Below are 15,060 nucleotides of genomic sequence, written 5' to 3'. Positions count from 1 at the left end.
CCAAAAGGACCTGAGGGATACAAACCAATATGTCTGTTTGTACAACCCCCTTTTTTTTTCCCTGAGGAAGTCAAACCAGAAATTAACAGAAATGCATGTTATGCTGTTATACTATTTGTTTCCGTAGTGCCTGTCATCCCAGCATCTCAAACTTTCACAGACTGGATGTATGTATGTCCATGACTGGCTTTGTAAGCTGGGAGGTGCTAATTAGCCCCATTTTCAAGGTAAAAACTGATACATGGGAGAGCTTAGAGATCCAAGTCACAGCAGCAGCCTGTGCCAGAGGAGGGCATTTGAAACTTACACCAGATAAGGCTGACAACTCAATGATATTTTAATTCAAGATTATTTTGACACTCATTTTGCGGCAGTGGCTTACTGATTCAGCTTGATGGTAACTTGATAAACGCTAATTTGATACTTTCTTTTTGCTGTAAGGCTAGGCTCTCAGTCCGTGGTTGAGCAGTGAAAGCCAACCATGGATCAGCTGTGCACATACCCAGGTCTGCTCAGCCAGCAGGAAAGGGTTAGGGGAGCTGCAGGTTGAACATGTCTTATCTAAAAAGTCAGGATCCATTTCCTGCTTTTAGCCACCACACAATATTTTGATGTGATGCTTCAGCATACTTCTGCAGTCATTATACCCCGGTTTCCAGCACACCCTCTGAAACAATAACCCTGTGCCACCATGACCTCAGTCTCCATTTAAGCACGAGGGGTCACTTACAAGCTTGGGTAATGGCAATCGAAGGGCAAGGAGCCACCAGGCAATGACAGTTGAGGGACAAGGAGCCGCTGGGTGATGGCAGCTGAGGCGAAAGGAGCCAGGCAATAGCGTCAGGGAAGGAGCTGCCAGGTAACGACGACTGAGGGACAAGGAGCCGCTGGGCGATGGCGCCTCTGAGGAACGTGATGCCCGGCAGCAATGGCGACTGAGGGACACGGAGCCGCTGGGCGATGGCGGTTCTGAGGGCTGTGACGCCTGGCAGCAATGGCGACCGAGGGACAAGGAGCCGCTGGGCAATGGCGGTTCTGAGGGCCGTGACACCCGGGCAGCAATGGCGACTGAGGGACAAGGAGCCGCTGGGCAATGGCGGTTCTGAGGGCCGTGACGCCCAGCAGCAATGGCGACTGAGGGACACGGAGCCGCCGGGCGATAGCGGTTCTGAGGGCCGTGACGCCCGGCAGCAATGGCGACTGAGGGACACGGAGCCGCTGGGCGATGGCGGTTCTGAGGGACGCGATGCCCGGCAGCAATGGCGACTGAGGGACAAGGAGCCGCTGGGCAATGGCGGTTCTGAGGGCCGTGACGCCCAGCAGCAATGGCGACTGAGGGACACGGAGCCGCCGGGCGATAGCGGTTCTGAGGGCCGTGACGCCCGGCAGCAATGGCGACTGAGGGACACGGAGCCGCTGGGCGATGGCGGTTCTGAGGGACGCGATGCCCGGCAGCAATGGCGACCGAGGGACAAGGAGCCGCTGGGCGATGGCGGTTCTGAGGGACGCGATGCCCGGCAGCAATGGCGACCGAGGGACACGGAGCCGCTGGGCGATGGCGGTTCTGAGGGACGCGACGCCCGGCAGCAATGGCGACTGAGGGACACGGAGCCGCTGGGCGATGGCACCTCTGAGGGCTGTGACGCCTGGCAGCAATGGCGACCGAGGGACAAGGAGCCGCTGCGCAATGGCGGTTCTGAGGGCCGTGACACCCGGGCAGCAATGGCGACTGAGGGACAAGGAGCCGCCGGGCGATGGCGGTTCTGAGGGACGCGACGCCCGGCAGCAATGGCGACCGAGGGACACGGAGCCGCCGGGCGATGGCGGTTCTGAGGGCCGTGACGCCCGGCAGCAATGGCGACTGAGGGACACGGAGCCGCCGGGCGATAGCGGTTCTGAGGGCCGTGACGCCCGGCAGCAATGGCGACCGAGGGACACGGAGCCGCTGGGCGATGGCGGTTCTGAGGGACGCGATGCCCGGCAGCAATGGCGACCGAGGGACAAGGAGCCGCTGGGCGATGGCGGTTCTGAGGGACGCGATGCCCGGCAGCAATGGCGACCGAGGGACACGGAGCCGCTGGGCGATGGCGGTTCTGAGGGACGCGACGCCCGGCAGCAATGGCGACCGAGGGACACGGAGCCGCCGGGCGATGGCGGTTCTGAGGGCCGTGACGCCCGGCAGCAATGGCGACTGAGGGACACGGAGCCGCCGGGCGACGGCGGCCAAAGGCCTGTCCCCAGCGCGAGCCGCCAGGAGGGCGGGGCGCAGGGTGTGTCCCTGGGGGCAGGCCAGCCCCGCTGGGCAGCGCGGGAAGGGTGACATCACACCACAGCACCGGCCCATGGCGACGCCGCGTCGGCACGCAACGGCAGGGCACCGCGGTGCCCGGCGCGCGCGCAGCCGCCCCCGCTCTCACGTGACACCCCCCCTCCGATCACGCGACCGCTTGAAGGACGCCGGCGGCAGGCGGCCGCCGTGTACGCATGCGCATCTCGCCCGCCCCCCCCCCCCCGACCCTCTCCGGTCCTATCATAGAGATTGCGGACGCGCCCGCTAGAGCGTCGCCCAGGAGCCCCGGAAGTGGCTGCGTGCTGGGCGGCTCCGCAGGAGCGCGGTGGGAGGTTTAAGCCGGCGGCCGGCAAGATGGCGGAGTGAGTGTGGTGGCGGTGGGGCCGCGGGCGGCAGGAGGGGTCGGGCCGCTCCCCTTCCGCGGGCCCTGCTGGCGGGAAAGCGTCGCCTCCGTGGCAAGGCCTCGCTGCCGTGTGCCCGACGGGGGTGCCTTTCCCCTCAGCAGGGTCTTGCGGGGGGGAGGGGAGGGGCAGTGTCCCCAGCCCCTCGGTGCCGGCCCCTCCGCTCAGCATGGCGCCGGGGGCTGAGGGCTGCGGGGCGGCCCGCCGTGTAGCGGGAGCAGCCCGACGGGCTGTGCCTACCCCTGGGCTGAGGGCTGCAGCGCGGGCCTCTGGAGGGGGTCCAGGAGCATCCTGCCCACGGGAGGAGGAGGGCGGTCCTGAAGCGGCCTTGCGCGGCGGGGAGGGCTGTGGGAGCTGGCAAGTGCAGTCCCAGCGGGTGCCGTTGGTCTGGCACTGCGGGTTTGTTAACACTCGGTAGGTTAAGTGGGCTAGTTCGTTCTCTCTGTGTCAGGCTTTCACCTGCATCCCAAGCTGTAGCGCAGAATATTTGGTGTCTGCTGTGCATGAAGGAACTCGGCAATAATCAGCCTCGTGAATCTGAGCTTCCAGTATTTGTCTGTAATCAGAGTCCACTTTTAAAAGGCAATCTTAACGTTTTGGTCACTGGCACAAATTCAGTGTGATCTGGTGGTTGTTTCATGTGTGCGTGTCTTTAGTAGGCTAAGTCTTTATCGTGCTGCTCCCATCCAGTATAATCACGTATTATATTATCCTGACAGGTCTGCAAATGCCACCCATGAAGTCATCAATGTCACCCTCCACACTACGCTGGCTGCTACTACCAAACTGGTGGTACCTACACCTGCTAAACCTATCCTTCCAGTTCAGACTGGAGTCCAAGCACAGCAAGAGGAGCAATCTAGTGGCATGACGATTTTTTTTAGTCTTCTTGTTTTAGGTGAATGATGAACTTAAAAGTCTTTTAATCTCTGTTAATTGTGCTCTGTATCTGAGGACATAGGCCACCTTTCAAAATCATAGCATTTTATTTCTCCTCTGATTTTCTCTCTATGAAGTGGAATATTGTACAGGCACAGGGATTTAGAAAGTGGAGTATATAACTGCCTGAACCTCCCAAACCTGTGGAAAGCTGAGGACCATTGCAAACCTTTTCACCATGGTCTCAAAGTGCAAACAACCTGTTTAATTGTCTTCGCCTTCTTTATCAAGCACATGGCATATGTTCATGTATGAAAAAGACACTGTCAGAATACTCCATGGAGCTTGCAGCTGTGTTTGAGGACAGTGTACTAGACAGATGTCAGTTTAACTACTTCTAGCACTTCTGGACAGCCCTCAGATATTCTGTTACATAAGACAATAGAAGGCAGGCAGATTTACATGCACGAGTACTAAAGTTCAGTATCTATTTTTCTGGCTCTCCTTACTTTCTTACATTCCTGCAAGAGTGCGATAATAACATGCGGATTGCCATAATTAACATTGTTGTACATACATAGGCATTTTGAATGGCAGATGTGTGCCCAACTTTTCTGTAAGTCTGGGCTGTTACCTTTCTTTAATAGAGTATAATTATCTCTCACCATCTGCTTAGAGAGCAATGCTGTAGTCAAAACTAACAGTAACAAAACTTTCATGGAGGGTTAAGGGTTTGTCTGTTTTCCTTTGTGTGTTTGTGTGCTTGATTCCTCCAAAGCAAGCTACACTGAGAGACTTTTTCTGTGACAGATGGGTCACCTGGTCTTCTATGTGGTTATTCTTTGCAGTAGCAAACGGAGAAAATAATAGGTATGGAGTTGGCAGCAATGCAGAAAGTTCTGCAAATCATTTGGGCTTTAAGAAAAAAAAAGTCTCCTATAAATAACTATTAAGTGCAGCAAAAAGTAGAAGGCTTCTGCTTATTTCTAAAGTATCTATTTGTCTTCAGAGAGGGTTAACGTTTTCCCAGAGGTCAATGGCATATTAGAATTTGAACAGAAATGAAAGATCAGGCAAAATGCAGTAGATCAGAAGACTTCTAAGATGAAAATAAAATTTCTGAATATGTGTGTCTCATGGATTTTAAAAGGGCCATTCATGGTAAAATTGTATTCCTAGGACTTAAGAACAGAGCTATGACTTTTTTGGCTGTGTTCCGCCCTATTTATGCTAGTCTGGTAACTTAATGGTTCTTAAAAGCATCACCCTCAGGACAGGGGAGTTCCCTGAACAAAGTAAAGCCAGTATAAAAGCTTCTTGTCCATAGTTATTCCCATTCACAATCTCTGATTTAAGAGTGTAGGAAGGGTGAAAATCAATGTGTATACCATACTCTTAAATCTGGATCTCATGAGCTGTAAAATGGCCTTTAGAATGTTCTAAACTGGAATAGACCCAGAAGCAGATCCGTTCTGAGCTGCATTGTGTCAAAGCCAAGCCCCAAATTTAAAGTGCCTGAAGTAGCCTGAGTTAGTCTCTGACCCCAGATTTCTATGGCTCATTTATCTGTTCAAACACCACTTCGCTTTCAAAGTCATACCTCTGTTCTGCCATGTTCATGTGATCCATTAATTCCCTTCTGTTATGTTACATGCTTTTACTGTGCTCTTCCTTAAGGGGACACTCAAATGTTCTTTTAGCCTGTCCAGAACACTGCTTTTTCCAGCCTCTTGCCCAATTGTTACACTCCTGGTACATGCAAGTGCTTGAAGCAGATGATATGCTGCCAGATACAAACTGAGCAGTCTTATACAAGGAATGGGTGACCAACAGCTAAAGAATGTACCAGGCTGCCATAATACTTAAGGTCGTGGGAGTTACTTCATAGACTATGGTTGCTTTTTGTTTCGTTGCCGAAGCAAAGTAGTCGAAAGCTGGTAGGAAGGAGATGGTGATTAGATCTGCTAAATAGAAAGCATGTTTGTGCTTGTGTTGGAGTTTGCTGGAAGTCCGTAATGTCCAGATGGCTTTGTGGATCTATCCCAAAGAGCAGTATCGAATGCTCTTAACACAGTAATCCTAGATGTCTTTACTGGATGCATATTTTTCATGTTTAACAGGCAGGAAATTGATACGAAACTCAATAATACTGATTGACAGGTGAATAAAAACTTTGCTTAGGATATCATAAAGATTGGTGGAGTGGAAGTGGGGTAAATACGTAGGGAAGGGAGCCCTGCCAATCTTCATGGATGGAGCCATCCCTGCTCATCACTCCGAACCCACAGCTTTGGCCCTGAACAAATTACATGCCAGTAACTGAACAAATATTACTGTTTTTCATGAGTCCTTGCTCAGTTCATAAACCCAACCATCTATTCATGTGCACATCAGTGAAATGCTCACCATGTTGTGTATGAACTGGGTGTACGAGATAACAAGTGGGAGCATGCAGGCATCAGTGTGATACCCATTCCTTAGCACTGTGTTGGAGAACAGGACAATGAAAAGTGGTATTTGTTTTTATGAGTTTTGTACTTGTTTTTGTGACACTGTATAGTAAATACAAATCATGTTGTAGACCCCAGTAGTTCACAGGTGGCATGATCCAGCAAACCATGTCAGTGCTCAGAACTACTTGTGGGCCATTTTGCACCTTTTCAGGTTGTAAATTGAAAGTGTTCTTCTGAACCATCTGTGAGTGGCTGTTTGGTTTTTAGTTAACTAGAAGGAGCTGTTAAACCAAATCACTAAGAGCAGTTCCAAGAAGTGAGTTCATTCCCAAGTTCAAAATGTGTGGTGTTGTAGTGTGGCTTGGCACTGTGCTGCCCACACTGAAATAGGGTGAGAGTCACAGACGCAAGGCACAGAGTAAGGAGAATGAAGATTCCGATTGCAGTTATGACTAGGTTTGCCAAATACACAGTTTAAAACAGTCTCTGCTGCGATTAACAGGCCACAATTTGATTCCAGTATATAAAATGCTATTGACTTTGCTTGAGCTTCAGTTGCTTTCTGACAAAGCACAAGCAGTAATACTGCCAGGCCGCTGCAGAATGATTTGTTTGCAAATAGAGCGAAATACATGTATTACAGACATGCAGGCCAGATGTTGTTTCTTTCACCCTTTGTTGAGCTAAATTAAAATGGGAGAAGAGTTGTGGTTTTCAATGCTTTTCAATTTCAATGCTGGGAATATTCAGATCAAAATTGTTAGGAATTTAATAATCCAGGATTATCTGATTCTTATAGATAAGTTTCCTGTCTACAGTAGTTCTAAAAGAATCAAGTGGTATCTTCCAACCATATCCACAGGTGGTACTCAGATCTGCTATAGATGCTTTGTAATTTGCCTTTACCATTGGCATAGAGGCTGTGATGGCATTTTCATATTACTGTAACCTTCATTTTTGTTGTGAGATATAGACTTTCTCCCGACTGGGTGAAATACATTACTACAGTACAAAATTCAGTTTTTAAAAACAGTAAGTGAATGTTGCATCAGATTTAAATTCTAATTATTTTTTTTAACTTCAAGCCAAATCTGTTTTGTTTTTTTCCACACTGGTCCTTTCCCCTTACTGGTTTAAATTTTAGCAATGCTTAGCAGTAAATGTCTTTTGCTGATTTGGGTACAAATTTGGCTGATGCTTATTATGAGAACCAGGATATTTAAATGGTTACCCATTCTGCAACCTCATAGCCCCACTGAATGGGAGTTGCAGAGGGTATGAAGCCAGACTCTTCTGAGGTGCACAAAAGAACAAGAAGCACCAGTCACAACTTGCAACAAGGGAAATGTGGATTGGAGAGAAGAGGAAAATTCTTCATCATGAGACTTAAGCACTGGAACTGGGGTTGAGAGAGCTTTTGACTTCTTTATCTTCAGAGATTTTCAGACTTGACTGGACAAGGCCCTGGGCAACCTTCTTTGACTTTGAAGTTAGCCCTGCTTTGAGCAGGAGGTTGAACTAGATGACCTCAAGAGATCCCTTCCAATGTAATTTTACTGATTCTGAGATTATCCATTTGGGTAAAGCCCATCTGCTCAGAGGGACTCAGATGTGAAAGTGTGTAGCTTTGAAATTTTAATTAAGGCCATGTGTACATGTATGTTTTATTTCAAAATTACAAAATATTTACCAAAAACTTTTATTAAAACAGTCTATTCTGTATAACTGACATTTTTTATAGCTACTGCTCAAATAGGGTTTTCTTGTAAGCTGACTCAGGCTCTAGAAGTACTAATACTGGTATTTTTAGAAGATAATTTTAAGTCCTAAAATTTGCCTTAGTTATTTTCTGTCATTTGTAGATCCATTTACGTACTTCAGTGAGAATTAAGTTTGAACTAAGATTTGGTTGCTTGCATTGGTGGATTTCTACTAAATCATTAGGTGAAGTTTTGCTGTGTGTATTTTAGAAATACTACTTAAAAGTATATTTTATTCTCTTCTAACAGTTCTAAATCTGCAATTTATTTTTTTTCCTTCACAGCTATCTGCATCATATTGGTGCATTTACTGATAAAATACCGACTTCACTTTTTACCAGAGAGTGTGGCTGTTGTTTCTTTAGGTGAGTAACCATGATGTTTTTATATTGAATTTGTGTTAATTCAGGGACTCTAAGTAGTCTGTACTTGAAATAATGCTCTGTTGTGTGTTAACCATGACTAGAAAGATGCAGCAAACTGGATGCAGTGCAGAAAACAACCAATTCATAGAATTAAATTCATGGAAGAAGCATGGAGCATATGTGCAGAGGCTGGCCCAGTAAAATGACACATACAGGCACTATAGGGTTGTCACTACATAAGTACTTTGCCAGCTTTCTCTATTTTTGCATCTGCACTGTAGTACAAGATACTGCAGCACTCCCTGGCAGCAAGACCCTGGCCTTCCCTTTGTAGTGGTAAACATGTTTGTATTACTTTCGGTAAAATTCTGTCTGTATGTGATTTTAATCTAGCTGGGGACTGTAATTGTATCCTGAAAACTTGCCTTTACTGCTAGATACTTAACTATCCCTGTAGTACCATGACAAGAGCTCTTCCTATGACATAAGAATGCCACCCTTAATGAAGATCAAGTGCTTACTTAATTTCAATTAAATTTGGAGTATTCCTAAGCCTGTAGTTTTATGTTAGGGTAATTTCATTTATTTGTATGCTGTTGCTCCTGATTTATAAATGTGTAAATGGGGAGGAAATCAGGCCAAATACATTTATTATTTTCTGTACATACTGTCTAAGACAATGTTTAAAGAACCTGGTCTAACTAATCCCAGCAACAGTTTTTCAGTTGTCTCTGTAACTTGCTTATGAGAATCTGTGGTATTTTTGCTTCTATTACTAGTGATAATTTCACTGACAGCAATTCTAAAAATACAACTTAAAGAGAAGGATGCTTAGCTGTAATACTAACGTAGTGTGGAGGAGTGTAATACTTGTTGAGCAGGTAGATTTTTGTCTTTCTCCTGGGCTTTGCCCACTGTACTTTCTGGTACCTTCTCTCATCCCTTAACTGTATTTTCACACAATTTTGCAGTGGGAGGAAATAAGCTTTCTGGTGCTTGTCAGTACCTTATGCTTTCTGGAAAACAGGAATCTTCTTGCATCTTGGGTGCTAGATTGAGAATATCTTAGAGCTGTTACTTAGCAGAAAGAAAAACATATTTTCCTACAGGCGTGACTCCCTGAATTTTTAGATAACTCTGTCTGGTGCAGAGCACATCACATTACTAGCATAGTAGAAGGTGTTGAAGCTTAAAGAGACATTCACTTGCAAAGTCATATTTGAGTTTTGATGTTTCTGTGCAGCTGAAAAACAAACATACCTGTAAGAAATCTGTCATAGTGCTGGTATGGATTTCCTGGGTGTTGCATGCACACCTTATCTTTGTAGGAGCAGCATCCATGAGACTTTTGTGTGTTCATGCTTCTGTCTATCATAGTATGACATAGAAAGATCAGAGCTGCTGCAGATCATCCTGACTTGCTTTGTCATCCCCACAGAAACCATGCAGTGTTTGTTTCACTATTGACACACTTCTCTTTCCTTCCCTTCTTACATTATTGCTGTGGACAGGTGAGATGTCTTGTGTGGTATATCTTCCACTGTCTTGAAAGGTTCCAAAAGGATATTACTATCCCTTCTTACATTATTGCTGTGGACAGGTGAGATGTCTTGTGTGGTATATCTTCCACTGTCTTGAAAGGTTCCAAAAGGATATTACTATCCCTTCAATATCCTTCCTTTTTGTACACAAAAATCCAGGTGAAAAGTGTTAATTTGGCTTCTAATCAGGTTAGTTACCATTGTTATTAAATAGCTAATCTAAATTTAAGCATAATCCCCAATTTAAAATGCAGCAGTATATTGGCTCTTGCTGGCCTACTTTTGGATTTTCTTTACTATCATTTCTTATATTCTGCCCCAAGCCAACTACTGGGCAGTGCTGAGCTGAGGTGTTAGGCAAGCTTGCATCACTGCTCCTGCTGAGCTTTGCGAAGAGCAGCAGAGGCACAGACATTCTTTTCTTTCTGTTTCTTGTTCTTGGCATCTCAGCAGCAGGGCAAGAATTTTAGCTGTGCTGGTATGTTTTGTGCTCCTGTCAATCCCAACAAAAGCTTGTTCATGAAACTGGTAAGTTTTTTTGCTGGTGCTGTCACTGCCACTCAAGATGGGTAAGAAGGAGCAGAGGGCATGTAGGAAACTTGAACAGTTCGGTTTTGAGTGTGAACCACAGCTTAGCTGTAGTCTACTTCCCAAACCAGACAAGATGATACCAGCAAATGCAATTCCGCTAAGTCAAGAGAGTGTTATACCCAGTAGCAACCCAGCTAACAGATGTCCTGTGTCACTTAAGCCTTATTTATTTAGTTTATTGACTCAGTCGTGTTTAAACTACTGTCAGCTCTGTTGACAGGACGCGGCATCTGTATAATCATTGGAATTGCCAGCTAATTGCTGGTCAGTGAACCTCTGTTACCGGTAATGATCTACACAGCTGCAAGAGCACAGCTTGAGTTTCAAGTATCCAGTTTTGCTAGCAGTGCCAGAAGTGAGATGTGTCCTATTTTGACTTGTAAATTAAGCAGATGTTCTGAGGAAATTATTGAAGGCTAATAAAAATGGCAGCAGAGAAGGTAAGTATGATTTTTCACAGCTGTTTTTCCTCCCATTGGCTAAGCTGCTCAAAAGCTTCTGTTTTACAATTTCTAGGGCATGTTACTCTCCTGGTGGACAGGGCTGGAGTGGATTCTCTAAGGATGGATTTTGATCTTTGTCCTTAAAAGTTAGTGGAATTGTGTTCATAAAAATAGTTGCCAGAAGAGTTTTTCTCTTTGATTTGTTACTGAGTTTTAACATGTTCTCAGGAAAAATAAAGGTTGGTTGTAATAAGAAAATTCCTATAACATTTTCAAAAGAATGAGACTTAGGTTAACTTTTACAGACTTAGCTTTCCAATTAGCCCCTTGACAAAATGGATCTACCTGACTTAATAGTTGGAACCAGCTGAACAAAAACTGCATTCATTAATATAGTAGTAAAAGAAGAGTAGTTTGTAAAGATGTGTGGGACAGGTTTTAAAAACCAGCATCAAAGTTTGATTCTGCTGCTGTTAAACCCTCTTGGTGATGCATTATTTTGTGCAGCTCTTTTTCATTACTTTGCTTAGTGTAATCTTAGTTTAGTAGTATTGTGGATAATATGCAGCTAGAAGTAACTTGTGCTATATAAAGGTGTAAGTTGTATGATTCAGACTCATCCTTTTCCGTTAAACTCTGCTGTTGCCTTACATTTATATCGTTACTCATTTAACTTTTGATATCATGAAAGGACCTTGTCTGTCTGTGGCACTGTTGTTAGGGTCAGTTTGTGATTAGCTCTTCCTCTAAAAAAGAGATTGAGGCTGGCCTTTTACTTAAGCCTCTTGAGCTCATAGGATAGGGATGTCCAGCTTGTAGCCCACAGGCCACAGTTGGCCTGCTCACAGGGGTCCAATTTCACAAAGTTGCACTGGAGCCCTTCCACTTCAGCAGAAGTGAGAAGGGATTCTCTTTTCTTTTAGATCCCCTCTAAACATAGTTTTATGTGAGGGCTCTCAATATACTAATTCATAAAATACTGAAAGTTTGTTCAGGAAGTACAGTTCCTGAAGTCTCTGCCTTCAGATGTATAGACTCTGGTTGTTGTGGTTTGTTTTTTCCCCACATAAACTTCTTGTTAAGTGATGCAAGTACCGCCTGTACCAGTTAAAGACAATGTTGCTGCTCTGCAAAAATTAGAAATGTTCTAGTCCTTGGCTTCTGACACTGCCTCCTTCCCAGAATGGAAAGCCTGACTGTTAGTAGAGACCTGTGTTTATATGGTATGTGAGTGGCTATGCATTCTGTTCTCCTTCAAAGAACAGCAGACCTTGATGTTCCTTCATTAATGTTTTTCTCTTCCTTTCCATATAAACCATTTCATGGAACAACTATTTCTACCCTCTGGGACCAATGCCTTCACATATTTTTGTATGAAAGAAGGCTTAAGCCTCATGGTTTTGTGTGTATGACACATTTATCAGGAGTAATCCATGTGATGCTATTTGTAAGACTCTTTTGATAGCTACAGCGTGAGAGGATAAAAACACATGAGTTACAGGAAACCATACTTTAAGCTTCTCAGCCACTTTTTACCTTTCATTCAGCGTATTTCACTGCTACATCCCAGTGTTTGACTATGAAGTCTCCATTCTGTAAATAATAAAACACAACTATGCAGAAACACAGATCTGGAATCTATGACTAAAGACAAATTCCTTATAACTCCTTGAAAGCAATTAATGACAGTTCATGAATTATCTTCATGACTTCCAGAAGAAACCTTATTAGTTTGGAGTTTTCTGTCTTATCTGTTTGGAGATGTACAGGAGAAAAGAGCACAAAAACCTTTAATCATTGATTTTGCAGCAACCTTGATAAGATTCTTTTATACTCAAATTAGTATTTCTACATGACTTAAAAGATGTGTAATTCATTTGGGAAATAGTTCTGACAGTGTCTCCACCCTGATCAGAATTTGTTGCCTACTTCATTGCCAGTAAGTGCTATGATTTCATTGAGACAAAATTCACTTCTGCGGAGAAGACTGATTTCACTTAAGCTGTGTTAACATTGCAAATAGCATTGAAGTGACGTGAAGGTTTCATGCTATCACACAGATCTCTAACTCATAACTTTCTGATTCTTTAGCAAGAAAGGTGGAATTTTATTTGAATGCAGCTTAGATGAGAAGCGTTTTTGAGTAGTTAAACCTGTTACCTTTATGAACCAATGAAGACAGCACTCTCAATATGCGTGTTCGGTATTTGGATATCCCAAGTGACAATCTTTTGTGCAGGGAAGCTATGTAATTATGTAACATATTGGAAACCATCATCTGTTGGACCCAAAACCACTTTGTGTTTTTGTGATTTGGGAATGAAAGACTTCCTGCTTTATGTTTTGCCTTGTTTTCACTTTTAAAACTTTGTTGACTGAGAGTCAATAAACAGTTAATGGAAACAGTGATGCTTTTTGTGAATATTTCAGAATGTTATCTCATTCTTTCCTAGGTATCCTTATGGGAGCTTTTATAAAAATCATAGAGGCTCAAAAGCTGGCCAACTGGAAGGTATATTTGAAGCAATTTTTAATTGTAGAACAATCCTTAAGTGTTTAAAATAAGACTGTTTGTAATACTAGTTTATTTAGATGTAATTTCCAAAAACTTATGTACATTATACTTGATGCCAAAGTTGGGGGGGAGGGTTGATACTAATAAAACCAATTTGAGGTCCTGATCCTGCTGGATATTTTCTACACGATATTTTTTCCCCTGAGTAATCCTTTTTATGGTACCAAATCTATTCCTATTAGATACATGGTAGAAGGTGGTACTGGACATCTTTGGGATCAGTTACAGTAAAAAAAATAGCAATTCAGTTATTTGTCTTGCATACTTTTTGACTGTATTTCATCCTCTTCCTCCTTTTGGAGTTAATTTTGTAGGTGTTTTCATAAAAAAAAAAAAAAGTGTTTTGATAGGTTGTAAAGTCACATGTTTTATCTGAAGATGTTAGCATAGATTTCACAGAGGTAAAAAGGAGCACTTCTTCAGAATAGCTGTGCTAAAAGTCATGTTATTTACTTATTTTATTTAGTTATACTTAAAACTGTAACAAATTGTGGTGCTAAGAATAGACAGTTCACAAAGTAATCCATTCAGCATGGCACATTTCTTGGGTACTCCATTGCTTCTTGTGGAAAGACTACTGAAACCGGTGTGCCTGAAGCAGCAGCATTTTTCATGCTGGCTGAGACAATGGAAACATGATTTGAGCTTTATTTCCAGCAGAAAATACAGGCAAGGCTTCTGTGCAGAAGGTTGTCCTTGTCCTGGTGCCCAGTGCTTTACAGACTGAGGTACTAGGAAGAAAATGTTAACAGTGATGCCAGCCGAACACAGGAACATGTGACCAGAGAGATTGTGGGAATCTCCATCCACAAAGATATTCAAAACTTGGCTGAATAAAGCCTTGAGCAGCTGAAGTTGCTCTGAGTTGGCCCTGCTTTAAGCAGGGGCTTGAATCAGACAGCTCCAGAGGTCCCCTCCAACCTGAATTAGTGTGTGATGCTATGAGGTCTTACCTGTGCATGTGTGGAGTTACAGAGGCTTGCCGAGGGAGGGAGAATCCTGGCAGAAGTGTCTCCAAGGGGTGAAGTCTACAGTGAAGCAAGGATTTTGCCTCCTACAGTTTATCTACATTATCAAAGCAATGAACTCTTCACTATTGCTGCTTTAATTTAAAATCTTGCAGTATTTAAATTGTGATTTTGTTTCATAGGATCAAACAGTTTATTAGGATTAGATCAGTGAACTGATTGAAATCACAGTGATTTGAATTGCCAGTTTTAAACAGGATTTATATATCTTGGTCTGAGTAGTGGATTTTAATCCTAGATTACACTGTAATATTTCTTGGCAGTTATTTCACTAAAGGAAGAATTTTTTTTTTTCTCCTTAGTTGAAATACATTAAAACGCATAGATTTTCAATCAGATGTAGCTTTTTAATTACATGTTATACTATTTTGTCAACTAACTACACTAATTCTGTGTACATTCATTTAAGCAATTACATAGTTCAAGAGTCATGTTGTGATATTTCATTTTTACATATTTACTTATCGGAAACAGTGGGTGGTGCACAAGTTAGTGTTTTTTCACTCCTGATTTGTCAGCTGGATTTGACTTTAAATTGAAAGTCAGTTAAACAGCCACAAAATCAGTATTTTAATATAGCTTCTTACTGGTTAAATAAAATAATCTGAAGAAGATCATGTCTGTAGGAAGAAAAAAGAAAGCTTAAAGTATGCTCTGATTTGAGCACTGATTCTATAAACACAGGAAATATTGATCATAGTTAGTGAATTATGTAGTTTATTTCTGGTAAGTAT

The 15,060-nt window shown here is 43.7% G+C and overlaps 1 protein-coding gene across 4 annotated transcripts in view; it reads left to right on the top strand.

Moving 5' to 3' along the window:
• The first annotated feature begins 2,520 nt into the window (after positions 1-2,520).
• Positions 2,521-15,060, top strand: part of SLC9A8 (solute carrier family 9 member A8) — a 32,575-nt gene continuing 20,035 nt past the window's right edge. For 2 of the 4 annotated variants that reach the window (XM_030009777.1, XM_030009776.1), the window contains exons 1-4: positions 2,521-2,652; positions 3,411-3,589; positions 8,068-8,148; positions 13,177-13,235. In XM_030009777.1, the coding sequence (XP_029865637.1) occupies positions 2,645-2,652; positions 3,411-3,589; positions 8,068-8,148; positions 13,177-13,235 (327 nt within the window). In that variant the 5' untranslated portion in view covers positions 2,521-2,644. Of the gene's footprint in view, positions 2,653-3,410; positions 3,590-8,067; positions 8,149-10,475; positions 10,721-13,176; positions 13,236-15,060 lie in introns of those variants that run through there. The other 2 variants (XM_041122161.1, XM_041122160.1) reach the window with 2 other exon arrangements.

This window comes from Aquila chrysaetos, chromosome 3 (genome assembly GCF_900496995.4).
Source record: "Aquila chrysaetos chrysaetos chromosome 3, bAquChr1.4, whole genome shotgun sequence".
In the NCBI taxonomy this organism is placed as follows: domain Eukaryota; kingdom Metazoa; phylum Chordata; class Aves; order Accipitriformes; family Accipitridae; genus Aquila; species Aquila chrysaetos.
The sequence above is the reverse complement of the archived record's forward strand: the minus strand, read 5'-3'. Positions and strand labels throughout refer to the sequence as shown.